We start from the raw sequence: 24,947 nt of genomic DNA on the forward strand, positions 1-24,947 counted from the left end.
TCAATAAGAATTGGTTTTGAATGGGATTGGCAAAGACAAATGATGGGCAACTATTTTGATCATTCTTTAGTGTTATTCAAAATTTTTGAAAAAGCATGTGTGTGTATAAGTGACATAAATTCCTTAGAAAATAATAAAAGTACTTTAGATAAAATTCACAGTTCTCTCTATGGATTCATTTCCATAAATTTTCTTGGATTATGTTAAGCTTCTACTTACTATACACTAAAATATGAAAACTACACTTCAGGCAGTCTTTCCAGATCTCAGATTAACTGTTGTTAATTACAAATTGCTTTTCAGGACTGTTTGAGTTCCCTAGGAAGCAGACACAGAGGTGAAAATTAGCAAACAGGGTATTTATCGAGAAGTGCTCTTGGGACTAGTACTTCTAGGAGGAAAGAGAAGGGAAGTGAGCAGAAGTGGACAGTTGGAGAAATCAAGCTGGGATAGAGTTTCAGTGGACATCTAAGCATGGCGCTGGAAAGGTCCCTTTTTTTTTGTTGGACGTAAAATCACAGTCACCAGCAATACCAAGGAACTGTCACCAAGTCTGTTTCATTGCTTTATACCACCTGCTGGGCACTGAAGGTAGCCCTACTATAAGTCAGAATAAACTGAATATTCTGAATAGTAGTAATAATAATAATAAACCAAATCTACTGAAGCCCTGGCTACCAGAATAAAGCAGAACTCCACTGTATACCTGTAGGAGCTTCCATGTTGGCTCAGAAGATAAAGAATCTGCCCTCAGTGCAAGAGACATGGGTTTGATCCCTGGGGCAGAAAGATCCCCTGGACAATGGAATGGCAACCCACTCCAGTGTTCTTGCCTGCAGAATTCTGTGGACAGAGGAGCCTGCTGGGCTACAATCCACGGGGTCGCATAGAGTTAGAGCCAGTTGAGTGACTAACATTTTCACTGTGTAAGTGGACGAAAGTCTCATTGTATGTGACCCAATGTAGAAAATACATAAACTTTACTAAGCTATCTATCCACTGCCTTATAGGTGAAAAAACCTTGAAAGCTGGTGTTGTTAAAAATCATGAATTGTGTTCAATCTTTCTAAATCTTTTCTCATGTTATTATATTCACAGATGCTCTATCACTTCAGTTTCACCCCTTTCCCCCATAAAGACTAGAATATGATTAATGTATATTAATCAGTATATTAATGTATAATTAATATGTCTATATTCTAGACATAACTAGTAGTGATCAGTGTCATTTGACCTCTCTTGAAGGTTGATAAATTTGTGCTGTTTGGCAGGTGCAGGCAAAATTCAATTACTTTGGATCGAAATGTAAACCCTTTTAAAAAAAAGAGAGTAACAATCAGATTTAAATTTCAGTGCCAGTAGGGGGACCTTTATTTAGGTTCATGGAAATAACAGGACATAAGAAAATCTTTACCAAAGAGTACACCAAAAAATCTTTGTTGTATTTCCATATCAGAGATAAAAAGCGGTGGACCCACAAGTGATGGAGACAAATTCCTTAAGCATCATTAAGAAATGTCCTGAAGAAAAAGGGAAGAGTGTTTAGAAACTGTAATTTCCTGGGAGATTCTGAGTGATCTCATTTGTATGGGAGGGACTTTGGAGAGAAGATAGAACGTGGGCTCAGTATGTCTGGTGTTTGTTTATGAAATTCAAGGGACCAGTTCTCTAGAACCCTCCACATGTTAAAAAGAAGCTCTGCAACTGTGGGGAAGGAGGAAATGAGGAAGCAGTATGTTCAAAGCAGAGATTCAGCAGCAAGAGGAGGGACAGCACATGGGGCGGGGGCAGGTGGAGATGACACAGGTGGGGCGATAGCAAGTGGTGTGGCAGGAGACCCGGCCACACACTGGGCGCAGGCAGCAGCTCGGGCGGCAGCAGCTGGAGCCACAGCAAGAGGGGCGGCAGCAGCTGGAGATGCGGGGGCAGCTGGGCTGGCAGCACACAGACTGGCAACACCGGGGCCTGCAGCTGGAGATGCAGCAGGTAGGCCTGCAGCAGCTGGAGCCACAGCTGGACCCACAGCTGGAGGGGCGGTAGCAGCTAGAGATGCAGCAGGTGGGGCGAGGGCAGGTGGGCTGGCAGCACACAGGCTGGCAGCACTGGGGCCTGCAGCAGCTGGAGATGCAGCCGGTAGGCCTATAGCAGCTGGAACCACAGCTGGAAACACAGCAGGAGGGGCGGGAGCAGCTAGAGATGCAGCAGGTGGGGCGAGGGCAGGTGGGCTGGCAGCAGATGGGGCGGCAGCAGCTGGACACACCGCAGCTGGGGCGGTAGCAGGTGGTCCTGCAGCAGGTGGTCTGGCAGCAGCTGGGGCGGCAGCAGGTCTCCAGGCAGAGACTTCGGCCACAGCTCTGGTCAGAGCAGACGGAGCCACAACAGGAGCTGACCATGGTGTCAGAGGGTGGAGGTTCTGGGTGAGTTTCCAGGAAAGTGAATTTCTTGAGTCTGAGTGTCTCCTCCGCCCGCAGCCCCCTTTATACCCTGCAGAAGAGCTGCTGTCATGACATCATTTCCTTGTTATTGTTTACCCTCTTAGGAAAATTGATCATTTAATTGCATAATTGTGTGTATTCAGTATTCGAAAATGGAGAAACCTTTCCTTTTCCTGGTAAGCACCTGTATGTCCAATTGAAAGCCCTGTCCTAGTTCTTCCCTAGTGGGTGTCACCTTTACTCCTGGTTGGTTCAATGCTTGCAAAGCATTAGTCGTATGACTCTAACACTTATTTTTTGAATGTGATATTCTCTCCTATCACTGCTCTCCAAAATTAAGAGAGAAAAAGTTCCTTATATGACTCATGTATATTTTGTTGTCAAGGGTGAGGGGAATAAGCGCTGGTGAGGTTAAACATGAAAAGGAATTAGAAAGATGTTTGGGGGCAGGGTGTCCCACATATTATATGGATGAATGTGATCCTATGTGGGCATCTTTAATGGTGAGAAAGATAGTTACGCTACAAGGAATTTTCAAATTCTGTGTCTGATTTCATTCCACTGTCTCAAGCACTGCTAACAGTACTCACAGCTTTTAAATAGAAGAAACACATTTTCCCCAAGCTAGTCTCCCAGGCTAGGCAACCAGAATGGGATATTTTGATTTATCTTTTAGTTGTCAGGCTTGTACACAGCATATTTCATTACAAAAGAATTCATTATATATAAACATGTTTGGAATTATTAAGCCTTCAATAATATGGATCCAAGACACTCTGTTGGGTAGTAAGAGAACTTGACAGATAACTCCTTATTTTTTCCTGTGTATGCTTAAATGAGACACATGCATTAAAAAGAGTTTGGCAATAGTTAAAAGAAGGGCTTCCCAATAGCTCAGCTGGGAAAAAATCCGCCTGCAATGTGGGAGACCTGGATTCGATTCCTGGGTTGGGAAGATCCCCTGGAGAAGCGAACAATTACCCATGACTGTATTCTAACCAGGATAATTCCATGCACTGTATAGTCCATGGGGTCACAAAGAGCTGGACATGACTGAGCGACTTTCATTTTCAAAAGAATGACAGTTATTTTTTTAAGTCTTTATTTTTTAATTGGAGGATAATTCCTTTACAAGGTTGTGTAGCTTTCTGCAGTACAACAATGTGATTCAGCCATAAGTATATATATATCCCCTCCCTCTGATCCGCCCTCCCACTCCAATCACATCCCACCCCTCTCGGTTGTGATAGAGCATAGGACTGAGCTTCCTATGTTATTTTTAACTGAAAAACTAAAATCGACATATATAGTATGTGGAAAAGTCCCACACATCTTCAATAAAAGGTGAGGAATAATAATATTTATCATTTGGGAAATATTTACTATTCGTTATGCTAAACTCACTAGACACTGTGCTGAGTTCACTGAGCATTGTGCTGAATATCTTATATTTGTTTTAAATCTTTAATGCAGCATATAATATAGTGTGTTTTCTTACTACTTCTTTAAGCAATAAGCCAAAGAAGCATAGAAACGTTAACAGGAAAAAAAAAAAAAAAACACTTCTGTAACATTAAACAGAAGTTAAGCTGTTTTAGGACAGCTGAGGAAGGGGTGAAAAATAAAGCTTGCAAGCCTTTGCTGAAGCCGCTTCATTCCATGTTTCATCTTTGTCGTTATCTCTGCAAACTCCTATTCCTCTCTAAAAACCCAGGATTCCCCTGTATGCTTCCTCCGAATGATTAACTACCCTGTTCAAATACAATTTGTCCCTGCATTGTGCTCCGAATTTTGCACTCTCTGCAATGCAGACACACTGAGGGCATGAACTATAAAATTTAATTTTGTTTCTGGGACAGAGCACATTAGTGACAAATGTTTGTCGAGTGAATGAAGGCTTTTGGATAAATTAAGGGTATGTAATGGTCCTTTAAAAAATATGTCTGTTTTGCCTGGTGGAGAAAAGTGTGAGAAACATTCCAAACAAAGGGATCATGGTTACAGGACACCGTGGATACATATACTGTATTAACACAGAAACAGATATGATAGAAAGGAGGTGAATACATATATATTGATACTGGTTCTCTTCACTTCCAGACATCCCAATTTAGCTCTCTTTTGTGAGAATTAGCCACCATCCCTGGTTTAAAAGTATATATTGAGACAAAGATGTGAGTGCAAGTAGTTTACTTTGGGGGGCAATTCCGGGAAGTACACCTGAGGAAGTGGGAAAGCAAGGCAGGAATGAAAGAAAAACCCATACGTCTATAATAATGCGGTTACACTGTGGGTAATTGGGGAATAAATCTGGCGACATACGTGAGGCTGGGGGCTATTAGCCGCCATGATTGTATGTCTAGGAAATCCCACAGAATCAACTGAATATTATTGTCAACAGTGAAGTTGGCTGATATAGAAAACTGATGGATTTCCTATGCGTTTAGCAGGATTTCCTCATAAAATGTAATGGGAAAATGGATTCACAGATCTGAGCAATAAATATAAAAATATGTAAATAAATCTGTAAAATAATATACTTACCTGGTATTGGAGGAATGTATTAACATCGTCTGAAGGCCAAAAAAAAAATTTGAGTAAACATCACAACAAACAAATGTATAGCTAAAGCTTGTTAGTGAATAAAGACATAAATATCATGCAAATGCATTCAGTAAGAATGTATCTACGTTTTAAAACTAGGTTTTGAATGGGATTGCCAAAGCCTAATGATAGGAAACTAAATTTTGATCACATTCTTCTGTGTTATTTAAATTTTTTAAAAAGCCATGTGTTTATGTCTAAGTGACATAAAACCTTTAGAAAAGAATATATGTAATTTAGATAAAATTCACAGTTCTCTCTACAGATTCAGTTTCATAAGCTTTCTATGTTTATGTCTAAGCTCATACATATTATACACTAAAAGATGAAAACTACATTTCAGGCAGTCTTTCCAGCTCTCTGATTAATCACTGTGAAATACCAGTTGCTTTGGGGGACTGTTTGAGTTCCCTAGGAAGCAGACCCAGAGATTGAAATATGCACACAGGATGTTTATTGAGAAGTGCTCGTGCGATTAGCAGTTCTAGAAGGAAAGAGAAGGGAAGTGAGCAGAAGTGGACAGCTGGAGAAATCAATCTCGGAAAAAGTTTCAGTGGACATCGAAGCATGGCACTGGAAAGGTCCTTTTTTCCTCTTGGACATAAAATCACACGTTCCAGCAATACCTAGGAACTGTCACAAGTCTGTTTCAATCATTTATATCTCCTGCTTGGCACTGAAGGTAGCCCCTCTATAAGGCAGAATAAACTGAATATTCTGAATAATAATAATAAATCAAATCTATTGAAGCTCTGGGTACAAAAATAAAACAGAACTCCACTGTATATCTAGGAGCTTCCATTGTGGCTCAGAAGATAAAGAATCCATCAGCAATGCAGGAGACCTGGGTTCGACCCCTGGGGCAGAAAGATCCCCTGGAGAACGGAATGGCAACCCATTCCAGTATTCTTGCCTGCAGAATTCTGTGGACAGAGAAGCCTGCTGGGCTACAATCCACGGGGTTGCATAGAGTTAGAGCCAGCTGAGTGACTAACGTTTTCACTGTGTATGTGGACAAAGGACTCATGGCATGGACCCGAAGCAGAAAATATATAGACTTTACTAAACTATCTATCCACTGCTTTTATGGGTGGAAAAAACCCTGAAAGGTGGTGTTGTTAAAAATCATGAATTGTGTTCATTCTTTCCAAAACGTTCCTCCTGTTATTATATTCATAGATGCTTTATCACTACAGTTTCACCCTTTTGCCCCATAAAGACTAGAACATGATTATTTATCTATTTTCTAAACATAACTAATAGTGATCAGTGTCATTTGACCTCTCTTGAAGGTTGATTAATTTGTGCTGTTTGGCAGTACAGGCAAAATACAATTACTTTGGAATGAAATGTAAATACTTAAAAAAAAAGAAAGAGAGTAACAATCAAATTCAATTTTCAGTGTCACTAGGAGGATGTTTATTTAGGTTCTTGGAAATAACAAGACATAAGAAAATCTTTAACAAAGAGTACACCAAAAAATCTTAATTGGATTTCCATGTCAGAGAGAGAAAAATCGGTGTCCCCACAAGTGATGGAGACAATTCCTAAAGCATGAAGAACACATGTCCTAAAAAAATAGGGAAGAGTGTTGGGAGAACGTAATTTTCTTGAACATTCTGAGTGATCACATTTAGAAGGGAGGGAGTTTGGACAAAAGTTAAATGTGGGCTCAGTATTTGCTTATGAAATTCAAGGGACCAGTTCTCTAGAACCCTCCACATTTTAAAAAGAGCTCTGCAACTGTGGGGGAGGAGGAAATGAGGAAGCAGTATGTTCAAAGCAGAGATTCAGCAGCAAGAGGAGGGACAGCACACAGGGCGGGGGCAGGTGGAGATGACACAGGTGGGGCGATAGCAAGTGGTGTGGCAGGAGACCCGGCCACACACTGGGCGCAGGCAGCAGCTCGGGCGGCAGCAGCTGGAGCCACAGCAAGAGGGGTGGCAGCAGCTGGAGATGCGGGGGCAGCTGGGCTGGCAGCACACAGACTGGCAACACCGGGGCCTGCAGCTGGAGATGCAGCCGGTAGGCCTGCAGCAGCTGGAGCCGCAGCTGGACCCACAGCAGGAGGGGCGGTAGCAGCTAGAGATGCAGCAGGTGGGGCGAGGGCAGGTGGGCTGGCAGCACACAGGCTGGCAGCACTGGGGCCTGCAGCAGCTGGAGATGCAGCTGGTCGGCCTGTAGCAGCTGGAACCACAGCTGGAAACACAGCAGGAGGGGCGGGAGCAGCTAGAGATGCAGCAGGTGGGGCGAGGGCAGGTGGGCTGGCAGCAGACGGGGCGGCAGCAGCTGGACACACCACAGCTGGGGCGGTAGCAGGTGGTCCTGCAGCAGGTGGTCTGGCAGCAGCTGGGGGAGCAGCAGGTCTCCTGGCAGAGACTTCGGCCGCAGCTCTGGTCAGAGCAGACGGAGCCACAACAGGAGCTGACCATGGTGTCAGAGGGTGGAGGTTCTGGGTGAGTTTCCAGGAAAGTGAGTTTCTTGAGTCTGAGACTCTTCCTGGCCCGCAGTCCCTTTATACCCTGCTGAAGAGCTGCTATCATGACATCATTATTTCCTTGTTATTGTTTACCCTCCTAGGAATATTGACATTTAATTGCATAATTGTGTGTTTCTCATGCAGTAGTCCAAAATGGAGAAAACAATACCTTTCCTTTTCCTGGTAAGTGCCTGTGTGTCCAATTGAAAGCCCTGTCCCAGTTCTTCCTTTGGGTATCACCTTTTCTACTGGTTGGTTCAATGTCTCACAAAGCTTTTATCATCTGAATCTAGCATCTTTTTTTTGAATGTGATATTCTCTTTTATCACTGCTCTCTGAACTTCAGAGAGAAAAGTTTCTTATACAGGCTCATGCATATTTTGTTGTCAAGGGTGAGGGGAACAAGTGCTGGTCAGGTGAAACACTGGAAAGGAATTAGAAAGATGTTTGGGGAGGGTGTCCCACAAATAATATGGATGAATGTGATCCTAAGTGGGCATTTTGGATGGTCAGGAAGATAGGTAGACTACAAGGAATTTTCAAATTCTGTGTCTGATTTCACACCACTGTCTCAAGCACTTAACAATACTCATAGCTTTTAAATAGAAGAAACACATTTTTGCTATATGTCTCCCAGGCTAGGCAATCAGAATGGGTTGTTTTGATTTATCTTTTAGTTGTCAGACATGTACACAGGTATTTCATTACAGAAGCATTCATTAATTACAAACATGCTTGGCATTATTAAGCCTTCAAATATATGGATCCAAGAATTCTGCTGGGTATAAGAGAACTTGACTCCTCATCTTTTCCCTTTAGATGTTTGTATGAAACACATGTATAAGAAACAGTTTGGCAATAGTTAAACTAAGGTCTTCCCTGATAGCTCAGCTGGGAAAGAATCCGCCTGCAATGTGGGAGACCTGGGTTCAAACCCTGGGTTGGGAAGATCCCCGGGAGAAGGGAAAGGCCCCTCATTCCAGTATTCTGACCTGGAGAACTCCATGGACTGTATCGTCCATTGGGTCGCAAAGAGCTGGACTCGACTGAGCGACTTTCATTTTCAAAAGAATGACAGTTATTTAAGTCTTTATTTTTTAAATGGAGGATAATTCCTTTACAAGATTGAGTAGGTTTCTGCAGTACAACAATGTGATTCAGCCATAAGTATATATATATGTCCTCTCCATCTGAGCTGCCCTCAAACACCAATCCTATCTCACCCCCTAGGTTGTCATAGAGCACCGGACTGAGCTTCCTAGGCTATTTTTAAATGAAGAACTAAAATCAACATATATAGTATGTGGATAAGTTTAATACATCTTCAATAAAAGGTGAGGAATAATGATATTTATCATTTGTAGAGTATTTACTGTGGATTATGCTAAATTTACCAGGCATTGTGCTGAGTTCACTGAGCATTGTGCTGAATATCTTATATTTGTTTTGAATCTTACTATAGCATATAGTATAGTGTGTATTCTTACTCCTTCTTTAAGAAATAGTCTAAGGAAGCATAGAAACATTAAGAGGAGCAGAAAAAAAATCTGTAAGATTAAACAGAAGTTAAGGGAATAGCACCCCACTCCAGTACTCCTGCCTGGCAAATCCCATGGACGTAGGAGCCTGGTAGGCTGCAGTCCATGGGATTGCTGAGGGCCGGACACGACTTCACTTTCACTTTTCAGTTTCATGCATCGGAGAAGGAAATGGCAACCCACTCCAGTGTTCTTGCCTGGAGAATCCCAGGGACGGAGGAGCCTGGTGGGCTGCCGTCTCTGGGATCGCACAGGGTGGGACACGACTGAAGTGACTTAGCAGCAGCAGCAGCAGCAAGCTGTTTTAGGACAGCTGAGGAAGAGGTGGAAATAGAGCTTGCAAGCCTTTGCTGAAGCCATTTCATCTTCCTGGGATGTTTCATCTTTATCATTATCATTATCTTTGCAAACTACTATTTCTCTGTCAATACAGAGAAATACTCTTCCCTATTTTTTTAGGGCATGTTTTTCATGCTTTAGGAATTGTCTCCATCACTTGTGGGGCCACCGATTTTTATCTCTCTGACATGGAAATCCAATTAAGATATTTGGGTGTACTCTTTGTACACCAAATTCAGATTTCCCTGAATGCTTCCTCCCAATGATTAACTACCCTGTACAAATACAATTTGTCCCTGCATTGTGCTCCAAATTTTGCTCTCTCTGCTGTCCTACAGTTACCTTCTGTCATTCCACTATGGCAATGCAGACCACCCTGAAGGCATGAACTATAAAATTTAATTTTGTTACTGGGATAGAGCACATTAGTGACAAATGTTTATCAAGCAAATGAAGGCTTTTGGATGACTTACGGGTAGGTAATGGAACTTTAAAAATTATTCCTCATTTGCCTGGTAGTGAAAAGTGGGAGAAGCATTCCAAACAAAGGGATCACGGTTACATTTGAGGAAAACCACATTTGTTTATGTGGCATACAGCATGTCACCTGATAAAACACACTAGTGGAAGTTCAAATTTGATCCATAAAATGGAACTTACTTATAGGACACCATGGATACATATGCTGTATTAACACAGAAACTGATATGATAGAAAGGAGGTGAATACAAATGCTGAAACTAGTTCTCTTCACTTCCAGACATCCCAGTTTAGCTCTCTTTTTTTGAGAAGTAACCACCACCACTGGTTTACTATCAATCAAAAAAAAAAAATATTTGCTGAACATTTGTTTTCTGTTTCAGTTGCACCCAAAATAGATATTGAAACATAAATGTGAATGCAAGTAATTCACTTGGGGGGTGGGCTTGGGGATTCTGGGAAGTACACATGAGGAAATGAGAAAGCAAGGCAGGGATGAAAGAAAAACCCTTAAGTCAGGGTTAATAATGCAGTTACCACTGTGGGTAACTGAGGAATGAATCTGGGGACATACCTGAGGCTGGGGGCTATTTACCGCCGTGATTACATGTCTAGAAAATCCCAAAGAATCTTATTATCTGAATTATCTGATCCGAATATTTATTCAGATAATATTATCTTATTATCTGAATATTATTTTTAACAGTGAAGTTGACTGGCTTAGAACACTGATAGACTTTTTATGCACTTAGCAATATTTCTTCATAAAATCTAATCTGAAAAACGTATTCACAATTCTCAACAATAAATATAAAATATATATTAACAAATCTGTCAAATAATATACTTACCAAGTATTGGAGGAAGGTATCAACATCGCCTGAAGGCAAAACAATAATATTTGAATAAACTTCAGAAAAAAATGTACAACTAAAGCTGGGTTTGTGAATAAAGATATAGATGTTATACAAATATGTTCAATAAGAATGTATCTCCATTTGTAAAAATTGGCTTTGAATGGGATTGGCAAAGACTAAATGATGGGCAACTCATTTTGATCACATTCATTGTGTTATTCATTTTTTTTAAAAAAAGCATGTGTCTGTGTATAAGTGACATAAAATCCTTAGAAAAGAATAAATGTACTTTAGATAAAATTCACAGTCCTCTCTACAGATTTATTTCCATACGTTTTCTCAGAGTATGACTAAGCTTCTACTTTCTATACACCTAAAGATGAAAACTACATTTCAGTCAGTCTTCCCAGGTCTCAAATATAACTATTGTGAGTTACAAATTGCTTTTGGGGACTGTTTGAGTTTCCTAGGAAGCAGACCTCGGTATGAAAATTACCAAAGGATATTTATCAAAAAGTGTATTTGGGATTAGTACTTCTAGGAGGAAAGGGAAGGGAAGTGAGCAGAAGTGGACAGTTGGAGAAATTAAGCTGGGATAGAGTTTCAGTGGACATCTAAGCATGGCACTGGAAAGGTCCTTTTTACTGTTCGACATAAACTCACAGTCACCAGGAATACCTAGAAACTGTCACCAGGTCCGTTTCATTCATTTATATCACCTGCCTGGCACTGAAGTTAGCCCCACTATGCTGCTGCTGCTGCTAAGTCGCTTCAGTCACGTCCGACTCTGTGCCACCCCATAGATGGCAGCCCACTAGGCTCCTCCATCCCTGGGATTCTCCAGGCAAGAACACTGGAGTGGGTTGCCATTTCCTTCTCCAGTGCATGAAAGTGAAAAGTGAAAGTGAAGTCGCTCAAGTCGTGCCCAACTCTTAGCGACCCCATGGATCGCAGCCTACCAGGCTCCTCCATCCATGGGGTTTTCCAGGCAAGAGTACTGGAGTGGGTTGCCATTGCCTTCTCCCACTATAAGGCAGAATAAACTGAATATTCTGAATAATAATAGTAATAAACCAAACCTACTGAAGCTCTGGCTACCAGAATAAAGCAAAACTCCACTGTATACTTGTAGGGACTTCCATGGTGGCTCAGAAGATTAAGAATCTGCCCGCAGTGCAAGAGACCTGGGTTCAATTCCTGGGGCAGAATGATCCCCTGGAGAACGGAATGGTAACCCACTCCAGTACTCTTGCCTGCAGAATTCCGTGGACAGAGCAGCCTGGTGGGCTACAATCCACGGAGTTGCATAGAGTTGGACATGGCTGAGTGACTAACATTTTCACTGTGTATGTGGACGAAGGACTCATTGCATGTGACCTGAAGTAGAAAATGCATAGACTTAACTAAACTATCTATGCGATGCTTTTATAGGTGAAAAAACCCTGGAAGCTGGTGGTGTTAAAAATCATGAGTTGTGTTCAATCTTTCCAAATCTTTCCTCCTGTTATTATATTCATAGATGCTCTATCACTTCAGTTTCACCCCTTTCCCCCATAAAGACTAGAAAATGATTGATATGCCTATTTCCTTGACATTACTAGGCAGTGGTCAACGTCACTTGACCTCCTCTTGAAGGTTTATTATTTGTGCTGTTTGGCAGGTGCAGGTAAAATTCAATTACTTTGGATCCATATGTAAATCCTTTAAAAAACAAGATAAAGTAAAAATCAGATTCAATTTTCAGTGCCAGTAGGAAGACGTTTATTTAGGTTCATGGAAATAACAAGATATAACTAAATCTTTACCAAAGAGTACAGCAAAAAAATCTTAATTGGATTTCCATATCAGAGAGATAAAAATCAAGTGGCCACACCAGTAATGGAGACAAATTCCTTAAGTATGAAAAACAGATGTCCTGAAGAAAGAGGGGAGAGTGTTGGGAGAATGTAATTTTTGGGTAGATTCTGAGTGATTTCATTTAGAAGTGGGGAAGTTTGGAGAGAAGTTAGATCAAGGGCTCAGTATGTCTGATGTTTGCTTATGAAATTCAATGGACCGGTTCTCTTAAACCCTCCACATTTTATTTTATTTTTTATTATTTTATTTATTTTTAAATTTTACTTTATTTTACTTTACAATACTGTATTGGTTTTGCGTACATCAACATGAATCCACCACGGTTGTACATGAGTTCCCAATCCTGAACCCCCCTCCCACCTCCCTCCCCAAACCATCTCTCTGGGTCATCCCAGTGCACCAGCCCCAAGCATCCTGTATCCTGCATTGAACCTAGACTGGCAATTCGTTTCTTAAATGATATTATACATGTTTCAATGCCATTAACCCTCCACATTTTAAAAAGAAGCTCTGCAACTGTGGGGAGGGAGGAAATGAGGAAGCAGTATGTTCAAAGCAGAGATTCAGCAGCAAGAGGAGGGACAGCACACGGGGCGGGGGCAGGTGGAGATGACACAGGTGGGGCGATAGCAAGTGGTGTGGCAGGAGACCCGGCCACACACTGGGCGCAGGCAGCAGCTCGGGCGGCAGCAGCTAGAGCCACAGCAAGAGGGGCGGCAGCAGCTGGAGATGCGGGGGCAGCTGGGCTGGCAGCACACAGACTGGCAACACCGGGGCCTGCAGCTGGAGATGCAGCAGGTAGGCCTGCAGCAGCTGGAGCCACAGCTGGACCCACAGCTGGAGGGGCGGTAGCAGCTAGAGATGCAGCAGGTGGGGCGAGGGCAGGTGGGCTGGCAGCACACAGGCTGGCAGCACTGGGGCCTGCAGCAGCTGGAGATGCAGCCGGTCGGCCTGTAGCAGCTGGGACCACAGCTGGAAACACAGCAGGAGGGGCGGGAGCAGCTAGAGATGCAGCAGGTGGGGCGAGGGCAGGTGGGCTGGCAGCAGACGGGGCGGCAGCAGCTGGACACACCACAGCTGGGGCGGTAGCAGGTGGTCCTGCAGCAGGTGGTCTGGCAGCAGCTGGGACGGTAGCAGGTCTCTTGGCAGAGACTTCGGCTGCAGCTCTGGTCAGAGCAGACAGAGCCACAACAGGAGCTGACCATGGTGTCAGAGGGTGGAGGTTCTGGGTGAGTTTCCAAGAATTTGAGTTTCTTGAGTCTGAGAGTCTTCTCAGCCCACAGACCCCCTTATACCCTGCTGAAGAGCTGCTATCATGACATCATTATTTCCTTGTTATTGTTTACCCTCCTAGGAAAATTCATCATTTAATTACATAATTGTGTGTTTCTCATTCAGTATTCGAAAATGGAGAAAACAATACCATTCCTTTTCCTGGTAAGCGCCTGTGTGTCCAATTGAGAGCCCTGTCCCAGTTCTCCCGTTGTGGGTATCCCCTTTGCTCCTGGTGGGTTCAATGCTTGCAAAGCATTAGTCATATGACTCCAACACTTATTTTTCGAATGTGATATTCTCTCCTATCACTGCTCTCTGAACTTCAGAGAGAAAAAGTTTCTGATATGACTCACGTATATATTGTTGTCAAGGGTGAGGGGAACAAGTGCTGGCGAGGTTAAACACTGGAAACAACTTAGAAAACAAGTTGTTTGGGGGAAGGACGTCCCACAAATAATATGGATGAATGTGATCCTCTGTGGGCCTCTTGAATGGTAACCACGAAGCAGTTACAAATTCTGTGTCTGATTTCACGCCACTGTCTCAAGCACTTAGCAGTACTCACAGCTTTTAAATGGAAGAAACACATTTTTGCTTTATGCCTCCCAGGTCAGGCAACCAGAATGGGATATTTTGATTTATCTTTTAGCTGTCAGACATGTACACAGGAGATTTCATTACAAAAGCATTCATTATATATAAAAATGTTTGGAATTAATAAGGCTTCAACTGAGCAAAAACATTCTGTTGGGTAGTAAGAGAACTTGACATGGAACTGTTCATCTTCTTCCTGTAGATGATTGAATGAGACACATGCCTAAGAAACAGTTTGGCAAAAGCTAAAAGAAGGGCTTCCCCGATAGCTCATCTGGGAAAGAATCTACCTTCAATGTGGGAGACCTGGGTTTGATCCCTGGGTTGGGAAGATCCCCTGGAGAAAGGAACGGCCCCCCATTTCAGTATTTTGACCTGGAGAATTCCATGGACTGTATAGTCCATTGGGTCGCAAAGAGCTAGACATGAATGTGCAACTTTCATTTTCAAAAGAAAGGCAGTTATTTTTTAAGTCTTATTTTTTAGATGGAGGATAATTCCTTTACAAGGTTGTGTAGCTTTCTGCAGTACAACAATGTGATTCAGCCTTAACTGTATATATATATCCTTTCCCTATGATACGCCCTCCCACCCCAACCTCGTTTCACCCCTCTAGGTTGTCTTAGAGCACCGGACTGAGCTTCCTAGGCTATTTTTAAATGAAGAACTAAAATCAACATACATAGTATGTGGATAAGTTTCAAAACATCTTTAGTAAATGGTGAGGAATAATGACATTTATCATTTGTAGAGTATTTACTATGCATTATGCTAAATTTACCAGGCATTGTGCTGAGTTCACTGAGCATTGTGCTGAATATCTTTTATTTGTATTGAATCTTTAATGCAGCTATGATATATTATGTATTCTTACTACTTCTTTAAGCAATAGGCCAAGAAGCATAGAAACATTAAGAGGAAAAAAAAAATTCTGTAAGATTAAACAGAAGTTAAGCTGTTTTAGGATAGCTGAAGAAGAGGTGGAAAATAAAGCTTGCAAGCCTTTGCTGAAGCATCTTCCTGGAATGTTTCATTTTTGGCGTTATCTTTGCAAACTACTATTCCTCTCTCAAAACCCCAGGTTTCCCCTGAATGCTTCCTCCCAATGAATAACTACCCTGTTCAAATATAATTTGTCCTTTCATTTTTCTCTGAATTTTGCACTCTCTGCTGTACCACAGTTACTTTCTGTCATTCCGCTATTGTGATGCAGACACCCTGAAGGCATGAACTATAAAATTTAATTTTGTTACTGAGACAGAGCCCATTAGTGACAAATGTTTGTCGAGTGAACGAAGGCTTTTGGATGACTTAAGGGTATGTCATGTTCCTTTAAAAAATATGTATGTTTGCCTGGTCAAGAAAAGTGGAAGAAATATTCCAAACAAAGGGGTCACGGTTACACTTGAGGAAAAGCATATTTGTTTATGTGAAAAGCAACGTGTCACTCGATAAAACACAGTTGTGGAAGTTCAAACTTGATTCATAGACTGGAACCTACTTGTAGGACACCATGGATACATGTGGTATAGTAACGCAGAAACAGATATGATGGAAAGAAGGTGAACATAAGTGTTGACACTTCTCTGCACTTCCAGATATCACAATTTAGATCTCTTTTGTGAGAATTAACCAGGCTTCCCTGGTGGCTCAGACGGTAAAGCGTCTGCCTACAATGCAGGAGACCCGGGTTCGATTCCTGGGTCGGGAAGATCCCCTGGAGAAGGAAACGTCAATCCACTCCAGCAATCTTGTCTGAAAAATCCCATGGACGGAGCAGCCTGATAGGCTACAGTCCATGGGGTCGCAAAGAGTCGGACACGACTGAGTGACTTCACTCACTGGTTTAATATCAATCAGCTAAAAATATTTGCTGAATGTCTATTGTCTTTGTTTGAATTTCACCCAAAGTTGATATTGAGACAAAGATGTGAGTGCGAGTAGTTCACTTTGTGGAGCGATTCTGGGAAGTACAGATGAGGAAGTGGAAACGAAGGCAGGAAAGAGAGAAAAACCTAAACGTCTGAGTTAATAATGCGGTCACCACCGTGGGTAACTGGGGAATGAATCTGGGGACATCCTGAGGCTGGGGCTCTTAGTTGCCATGATTGTGCATCAGGAAATCCCACAGAATCAGCTGAATATTATTGTTAACAGTGAATTTGGCTGATATAGAAAACTGAAGGATTTCCCATGCATTTAGCAAGATTTCTTCATAAAATGTAGTGGGAAAATGAATTTACAGACCTGTGCAATAAATATAAAAAATATGTAAACAAATCTGTGAAATAATATACTTATCTGGTATTGGAGGAATGTATTCACATTTCCTGAAGGCCAAAATATAATATTGAATAAACATCAGAACAAAAAAATGTACAACTAAAGTTGGGTTAATGAATGAAGACATAAACGTCATACAAATGCATCCAATAAGAACGTATCTCTGTTTGTGAAAATAGGTTTTGAATGGGATTGGCAAAGACCAATAACAGGACATTCATTCATTTCTGAACACATTCTTTTGTGTTATATAAATTTTTTTAACTAAAGCTGATATTGGTGTATAAGTGACATAAAATCCTTAGAAAAGAATATGTGTACTTTAAATAAAATTCACAGTTCTCTCTGCAGATTCAGTTCCATAAGTTTTCCAAGTTTATGTTTAAGCTCCAACTTATTATACACTGTAAAATGAAAACTACATTTCAGTCAGTCTATCCAACTCTCAAATTAACTGTTGTGAATTACAAATTGCTTTTGGGGACTGTATGAGTTCCCTAGGAAGCAGACCCAGAGATGAAAGGTAGCAAACAGCATGTTTATTGAGAAGTATTCTTGGATTAGCACTTCTAGAAGGAAAGGGAAGGGAAATGAGCAGAAGTGGACAGGAGAAATCAAGCTGGGATAGAGTTTCAGTAGACATCTAAGCATGGCACTGGAAAGGTCCCTTCTTTGTCTTGGACATAAAATCACAGTCACCAGCAATACCTAGGAAGTGTCACCAGGTCTGTTTCATTGCTTTATACCACTGGTCTGGCACTGAAGGTAGCCCCACTATAAGGCAGAATAAACTGAATATTCTGAATAATAATAATAAACCAAATCTACTGAAGCTCTGGCTACAAAAATAAAGCAGAACTCCAGTGAATATGCAGAGGCTTCCATGGGAACTCAGAAGATAAGGAATCTGCCCACAGTGCAGGAGACCGGGGTTTGGTCCTTGGGGCAGAAATATCCACGGAGAACGGAATGGCAACCCACTCCAGTATTCTTGCCTGCAGAATTCCGTGGATAGAGCAGCCTGCTGGGCTACAATCTTTGGGGTCACATAGAGTTGGACACAGCTGAGTGACTAACATTTTCACTGTGTATGCCGATGAAGGACTCATTGCATGTGACCCTAAGTAGAAAATGCATAGACTTTACTAAACTATCTGTGTGATGCTTTTATAGGTTAAAAAACCCTGAAAGGTGGTGGTGTTAAAAACCATGAATTGTGTTCAATCTCCAAATCTTTTCTCCTGTAATTATGTTCATAGATGCCCTATCACTTCAGTTTCAGCCCTTTCGCCCATAAAGACTAGAAAATGATTGATTTATCTATTTTCTAGACATAACTAAGACGTGATCAATGTCTTTTGACCTCTCTTGAAGGTCGATTAATGTGTGTTGTTTGGAAGGTGTGGGCAAAATACAATTACTTTGGATCAAAATAGAAATCCTTACAAAAAAGAAAGAGTAACAATCAGATTCAATTCTCAGTACTGGTAGGAGGAGGTTTATTTTGGTTCATGGAAATAAGAAGACATAAGAAAATCTTTAACAAAGAGTACTCAAAAACATATTCATTGGAATTCCATGTTAGAGAGATAAAAATCAGTGGCCCCAAAAGTGATGGAGACAAATTCCTTAAGTATGAAAAATAGATGTGCTGAAGAAAAAGGGAAGAGTGTTGGGAGAATGCAATTTCCTATGAGATTCTGAGTGATCTAATTTAGAAAGGAAGGGAGTTTGGACAGAAGTTAGAACGTGGGCTCGGTATGTCTGGTGTTTGCTTATGAAGTTCAAGGGATCAGTCCTCTTGAACCCTCCAATTTTAAAAAGAAGCTCTGCAACTGTGGGGAGGGAGGAAATGAGGAAGCAGTATGTTCAAAGCAGAGATTCAGCAGCAAGAGGAGGGACAGCACACGGGGCGGGGGCAGGTGGAGATGACACAGGTGGGGCGATAGCAAGCAGTGCGGCAGGAGACCCGGCCACACACTGGGCGCAGGCAGCAGCTCGGGCGGCAGCAGCTGGAGCCACAGCAAGAGGGGCGGCAGCAGCTGGAGATGCGGGGGCAGCTGGGCTGGCAGCACACAGACTGGCAACACCGGGGCCTGCAGCTGGAGATGCAGCAGGTAGGCCTGCAGCAGCTGGAACCACAGCTGGAAACACAGCAGGAGGGGCGGTAGCAGCTAGAGATGCAGCAGGTGGGGCGAGGGCAGGTGGGCTGGCCGCACACAGGCTGGCAGCACTGGGGCCTGCAGCAGCTGGAGATGCAGCCGGTAGGCCTGCAGCAGCTGGAACCACAGCTGGAAACACAGCAGGAGGGGCGGGAGCAGCTAGAGATGCAGCAGGTGGTCTGGCAGCATCTGGGGCGGCAGCAGGTCTCCTGGCAGGGACTTCGGCCACAGCTCTGGTCGGAGCAGATGGAGCCACAACAGGAGCTGACCATGGTGTCGGAGGAGTGGAAGTTCTGAGTGATTTTCCAGGAAAGTGAGCTTCTTGAGTCTGAGTCTCCTCGGCCCACAGCCCCCTTTATACCCTGCTGAAGAGCTGCTATCATTGCCATCATTATTTCCTTGTTATTGTTTACCCTCTTAGGAAAATTGATCATTTGATTACATAATTTGTGTTTATCGTGCAGTATTCCAATTTGGAGAAAATAACAGTTTTCCTTTTTCTGATATGTTTGTGTGTGTCCAATATAAAGATCTATCCCAATACTTCCTTAGTGGGTGTCAATTTTGCTCCTGGTGTGTTCAATGTCTTAACAAAGCATTAGTCATGTGGCTCTGAAATTATCTTTGAGTGTGATATTTTCTCCTATCACTGCTGCCTGAACATCAGAGAGAAAAGTTTTTTTTACGGCTCATGTATATTTTATTGTCAAGGGTGAGGGGAAAATGTGCTGATAAGGTAAAGCATTGGAAAGGATATGGAAAGAAAGATGTTTGTGGGGAGGTTGTCCCACAAATAATATGGATGACTGTGATACTCTGTAAGCATTTTGATGGTCAGGAAGATAGTTAGACCACAACAAATGTTCAAATTCCGTGTCTGTTTGGGCTCTACTGTGTTAGAAGCACTCTCTAAGTGTTAGAAGCACTTAGCTATAGTCACAGCTTTTAAGTAGATGAAACACATTTTTACTGTGTCTCCCAGGCAGGATATTTCATTACAAAAGCATTCATTATATAGAAACATGTTTGGAATTATTAAGTCTTCAAAAATATGGATCCAAGGCATTCTATTGGGTAGTAAGAGAACTTAACAGATAACTCCTCTTCTTTTTCCTGTAGATACTTGTGTAAGAAATAGTTTGGCAATAGCTAAAAGAAGGGCTTCCCTGATAGCTCAGCTGATAAAGAATCTGCCTACAATGTCAGAGACCTGGGTTTGATCCCTGGCTTCGGAAGATCCCCTGAAGAAGGGAGCAGCTACCCATTGCAGTATTCTGACATAGAGAATTCCATGTCCATGGGGTTGCAAAGAGCTGGACACGACTGAGCGACTTTCATTTTCAAAAGAATGACAGTTATTATTTTAAGTCTCTTTTTTAAATTGGAGGATAATTCTTTTACAAGGTTTTGTAGCTTTCTGCAGTACAACAATATGATTCAGCCATAAGTATATATATGCCCCCTCCCTCTGATCTGCCCTCCACCCCAATCGCATCCCACTCCTTAGGTTTTCATAGAGCACCAGACTGAGCTTGCTATGTTATTTTGACTGAAGAACTAAAATCAACATATATAGTATGGAATATGTTCCATATATCTTCAATAAAATCTGAGGAATAATGATATTTATCATTATATTTACTATGCATTATGCTAAATTCACTAAGCATTATGCTGTGTTCACTAAGCATTGTGCTGAATATCTTATATTTGTTTTGAATCTTTAATACAGCATATAATACAGTGTATATTCTTAATACTTCTCTAAGCAATAGGCCAAAGAAGCATAGAGCTGTTGAGGAAAAAAGAAAAAAAACTTGTGTAAGAAGAAAAAAAAAACTTGTAACAGAAGTTAAGCTGTTTTAGGACAGCTAAGGAAAATAAAGCTTGCAAGCCTTTGCTGAAGCCATTTCATCTTCCTGGAATGTTTCATCTTTGTCGTTATCTTTGCAAACTATATTCCTCTATCAATACCCCAGGTTTCCCCTGATGCTTCCTCCCAGTGATTAACTACCCTGTTCAAATACAATTTGTCCCTGCATTGTGCTCCGAAGTTTGCACTCTCTGCTGTACTACGTTACTTTCTGTCATTTCAGTTCTGCGATGCAAATACCCTGAAGGCATGAACTATAAAATTTAATTGTGTCACTGAGACAGAGCACATTAGTGACAAATGTTTGTCGAGTGACTGAAGGCTCTTGGATGACTTACAGGTATGTAATGGTCCGTTAAAAAATGTCTGTTTTGCTTGGTGGAGAAAAGTGGACGAAACATTCCAAACAAAGGGATCATGGTTACACTTGAGGAAAACCACAGTTGCTCATGTGGCAAGCAACGTGTCACCTGATAGAACACATTTGTGGAAGTTCAAATTTGATCCATAGCATGGAACTTACCTATAGGACACCATGGATACATATGCTGTATTAAGACAGAAACAGATGTGATAGGAAAGAGGTGAACACATATGTTGACACTGTTTCTCTTCACTTGCAGACATCCCAATTTAGCCCTCTTTTGTGAGAAGAAACCACCATCACTGGTTTAATATCAATCAGCTAAAAATATTAGCTGAACATCTATTGTCGTTGTTTGCATTGCACCCAAAGTAGTTACTGAGTCAAAGATGTGAGTGTAAGCAGTTCACTTGGGAGTAGGGGAGAATTCTGGGGAGTACACATGAGGAAGTGGGAAAGCAAAGCAGGAGTGCAAGAAAAACCGGTAAGTCTGGCTTAATAATACGGTTATCACCTAGATAACTGGGGAATGAATATAGGCCGTACCTGAGGCTGGGGGCTATTCTCAGCCATGATATGCCTAAAGAATCCCAAGAATTCCCTGAATATTACTGTTAACAGAGAAGTTGGCTGACTTAGAAAACTGGTAGAGTTGCAAGATTTCTTCATAAAAACTGATGCGAAACATGTATTCATAGTTCTCAACAATAAATATAAAAAATACATAAACAAATCTGTCAAATAATATACTTACCAGGTATTGGAGGAATGTATTGACAATTCCTGAAGGCCAAAAAATAATATTTGAATAAACATCAGAACAAAAAAATGTACAACTAAAGCTGGGTTTGTGAGTAAAGACAAATGTGATACAGATGCATTCAATAAGAATGTATCTCTCTTTGTATAAATAGATTTTCAATGGGATTGGGAAAAACTAAATAATAGGAAACTCACTTCTGAACACATACTTTTGCATTATTTAAATTATTATTATTATTATTTAATTTTTTTACTTTAAAATACTGTATTAGTTTTGCCATACCTTGACATTAATGATAAGTGACATAAAATCCTTAGAAAAGAATAAATAGATAAAATTCACAGTTCTCTCTACAGATTCATTTCCATAAGTTTTCTACATTTATGTTTAAGCTCCTACTTATATACGCTAAAGATGAAAATTACATTTCAGTCAGTCTTTCCAGCTCTCAAATTAACTGTTGTGAATTACAAATTGCTTTTGGGGACAGTATGAGTACCCTAGGAAGAAGACCCAAAGATGAAAATTTGCAAACAGGATGGATGTTTGTCAAGAAGTGCTCTTGGAATTAGTACTTCTAGAAGGAAAGGGAAGGTAAGTGAGCAGAAGTGGACAGCTGGAGAAATCAAGCTGGGATAGTTTCAGTGGACATCTAAGCATGGCACTGGAAAGGTCCCTTTTTTGTCTTGAACGTAAAATCACAGTCTCCAGGAATACCTAGGAAGTGTCACCAGGTCTGTTTCATTGCTTTATACCACCTGCCTGGCACTGAAGGTAGCCCCTCTATAAGGCAAAATAAACTGAATATTCTGAATAATAAGAATAATAATAATAAACCAAATATCTACCAGAATAAAGCAGAACTCCCCTGTATATGTAGGGGCTTTCAGGGTGGCTCAGAAGATAAAGAATCTGCCCTCAATGCAAGAGACCTGGGTTCAACCCTTGGGGCAGGAAGATCCCCCAGAGAATGGAATGGCAACCCACTCCAGTATTCTTGCCTGCAGAATTAGGTGGACAGAGGAACCTGGTGGGCTACAATCCATGGGGTCGCAAAGAGTTGGAAACGGCTGAGTGAAAAACATTTTCACTCTGTATATGGATGAAGGAATCATTGCATGTGACCCTAAGTAGAAAATACACAGACTTCACTAAACTGTCTGTGCAATGCTTTTATAGGTGAAAAAACAAACAAACAAAAACAAACAAACAAACAAAAATTTTGTTCTATATTTTCAAGCAATATTATATGGTACATCAGGATCATCTTCACAGGGAAATGTCCCTGTATTATTATTATTTTTTTTTTTTACTTTATTTTACTTTACAATACTGTATTGGATCCCTGATAACAGTGAATAAAATACTCTCAAACACAATTTATTTAAGAATAAAGCTTTTATAAAAGTGAAAAAAAAAAAAAACCCTGAATGCTGGTGCTCTTTAAAATCATGAATTGTGTTAAATCTTTTCAAAACTTTCCTCCTGTCATTATAGTCATGATGCTCTATCACTTCAGTTTCACCCTTTTCCCCCATAAAGGCTAGAAAATGATTAGTTTATCTATTTTCTAGACATAACTAGGAAGTGATCAATGTCTTTGACCTCTGTTGAAGGTCGATTAATGTGTTTTATTTGGAAGGTGCAGGCAAAATACAATTACTTTGAATTGAAATGTGAATCTTTAAAAAAAAAGAAATAGAGTAACAATCAGATTCAATTCTCAGTACTGGTAGGAGGAGGTTTATTTTGGTTCATGGAAATAAGAAGACATAAGAAAATCTTTAACAAAGAGTACTCAGAAAGTCTTCATTGGAATTCTGTGTCAGAGAGAGAAAAATCAGTGGCCCCAGAAGTGATGGAGACAAATTCCTCAAGTATGAAAACCAGATGTGCTAAAGAAAAAGCGAGGAGTGTTTGCGATATTGTAATTTCCTACGACATTCTGAGTGATCTCATTTAGAAGGGAGGGAGTTTGGACAGAAGTTAGAACGTGGGCTCGGTATGTCTGGTATTTGCTTATGAAGTTCAAGGGATCATTTCTTTTGAACCCTCCACATGTTAAAAAGCTCTGCAATTGTGGGGAGGGAGGAAATGAGGAAGGAGTACGTTCAAAGCAGAGATTCAGCAGCAAGAGGAGGGACAGCTCACGGGGCGCGGGCAGGTGGAGATGACACAGGTGGGGCGATAGCAAGTGGTGTGGCAGGAGACCCGGCCGCACACTGGGCGCAGGCAGCAGCTCGGGCGGCAGCAGCTAGAGCCACAGCAAGAGGGGCGGCAGCAGCTGGAGATGCGGGGGCAGCTGGGCTGGCAGCACACGGGCTGGCAGCACACAGTCTGGCAACACCGGGGCCTGCAGCTGGAGATGCAGCAGGTAGGCCTGCAGCAGCTGGAGCCACAGCTGGACCCACAGCTGGAGGGGCGGTAGCAGCTAGAGATGCAGCAGGTGGGGCGAGGGCAGGTGGGCTGGCAGCACACAGGCTGGCAGCACTGGGGCCTGCAGCAGCTGGAGATGCAGCTGGTCGGCCTGTAGCAGCTGGAACCACAGCTGGAAACACAGCAGGAGGGGCGGGAGCAGCTAGAGATGCAGCAGGTGGGGCGAGGGCAGGTGGGCTGGCAGCAGACGGGGCGGCAGCAGCTGGACACACCACAGCTGGGGCGGTAGCAGGTGGTCCGGCAGCAGGTGGTCTGGCAGCAGCTGGGGCGGCAGCAGGTCTCCTGGCAGAGACTTCGGCCACAGCTCTGGTCAGAGCAGACAGAGCCACAACAGGAGCTGACCATGGTGTCAGAGGGTGGAGGTTCTGGGTGAGTTTCCAGGAAAGTGAGTTTCTCGAGTCTGAGTCTTCTCGGCCCGCAGTCCCTTTATACCCTGCTGAAGAGCTGCTATCATGACATCATTATTTCCTCGTTGTTGTTTACCCTCCTAGGAAAATTGATCATTTAATTACATAATTGTTTGTTTATCATTCAGTATTTGAAAGTGGAGAAAATAGTTCTTTCCCTTTTCCTGGTATGCTCCTGTGTGTCCAATTAAAAGCCCTATC

At 41.9% G+C, this 24,947-nt stretch overlaps 5 protein-coding genes across 5 annotated transcripts; all 5 read right to left on the minus strand.

Annotated features, from left to right (window-relative positions):
- Window positions 1,342–2,443, minus strand: LOC108638289 (keratin-associated protein 4-9-like). Its single transcript, XM_018065073.1, has one exon. The coding sequence runs from the start codon at window positions 2,391–2,393 to the stop codon at window positions 1,752–1,754; it is 642 nt and encodes a 213-aa protein (XP_017920562.1). The 5' UTR covers window positions 2,394–2,443; the 3' UTR covers window positions 1,342–1,751.
- Window positions 6,430–7,526, minus strand: LOC106503217 (keratin-associated protein 4-9-like). The gene has a single exon (XM_018065074.1). The coding sequence runs from the start codon at window positions 7,469–7,471 to the stop codon at window positions 6,830–6,832; it is 642 nt and encodes a 213-aa protein (XP_017920563.1). The 5' UTR covers window positions 7,472–7,526; the 3' UTR covers window positions 6,430–6,829.
- Window positions 13,084–13,862, minus strand: LOC106503203 (keratin-associated protein 4-9-like). The gene has a single exon (XM_018065075.1). The coding sequence runs from the start codon at window positions 13,792–13,794 to the stop codon at window positions 13,153–13,155; it is 642 nt and encodes a 213-aa protein (XP_017920564.1). The 5' UTR covers window positions 13,795–13,862; the 3' UTR covers window positions 13,084–13,152.
- On the minus strand, window positions 18,212–19,213 carry LOC108638295 (keratin-associated protein 4-9-like). The gene has a single exon (XM_018065085.1). The coding sequence runs from the start codon at window positions 19,173–19,175 to the stop codon at window positions 18,624–18,626; it is 552 nt and encodes a 183-aa protein (XP_017920574.1). The 5' UTR covers window positions 19,176–19,213; the 3' UTR covers window positions 18,212–18,623.
- Window positions 23,619–24,751, minus strand: LOC108638287 (keratin-associated protein 4-11-like). The gene has a single exon (XM_018065070.1). The coding sequence runs from the start codon at window positions 24,682–24,684 to the stop codon at window positions 24,028–24,030; it is 657 nt and encodes a 218-aa protein (XP_017920559.1). The 5' UTR covers window positions 24,685–24,751; the 3' UTR covers window positions 23,619–24,027.

The sequence above is a fragment of the Capra hircus genome, chromosome 19, assembly GCF_001704415.2.
Source record: "Capra hircus breed San Clemente chromosome 19, ASM170441v1, whole genome shotgun sequence".
Taxonomy (NCBI): Eukaryota; Metazoa; Chordata; class Mammalia; order Artiodactyla; family Bovidae; genus Capra; species Capra hircus.

Excerpts from the sequence above, each read along its gene's own strand:
- LOC106503217 (XM_018065074.1), bottom strand. The coding sequence starts at position 7,471 with ATGGTCAGCTCCTGTTGTGGCTCCGTCTGCTCTGACCAGAGCTGCGGC.
- LOC108638289 (XM_018065073.1), bottom strand. The coding sequence starts at position 2,393 with ATGGTCAGCTCCTGTTGTGGCTCCGTCTGCTCTGACCAGAGCTGTGGC.
- LOC106503203 (XM_018065075.1), bottom strand. The coding sequence starts at position 13,794 with ATGGTCAGCTCCTGTTGTGGCTCTGTCTGCTCTGACCAGAGCTGCAGC.
- LOC108638295 (XM_018065085.1), bottom strand. The coding sequence starts at position 19,175 with ATGGTCAGCTCCTGTTGTGGCTCCATCTGCTCCGACCAGAGCTGTGGC.
- LOC108638287 (XM_018065070.1), bottom strand. The coding sequence starts at position 24,684 with ATGGTCAGCTCCTGTTGTGGCTCTGTCTGCTCTGACCAGAGCTGTGGC.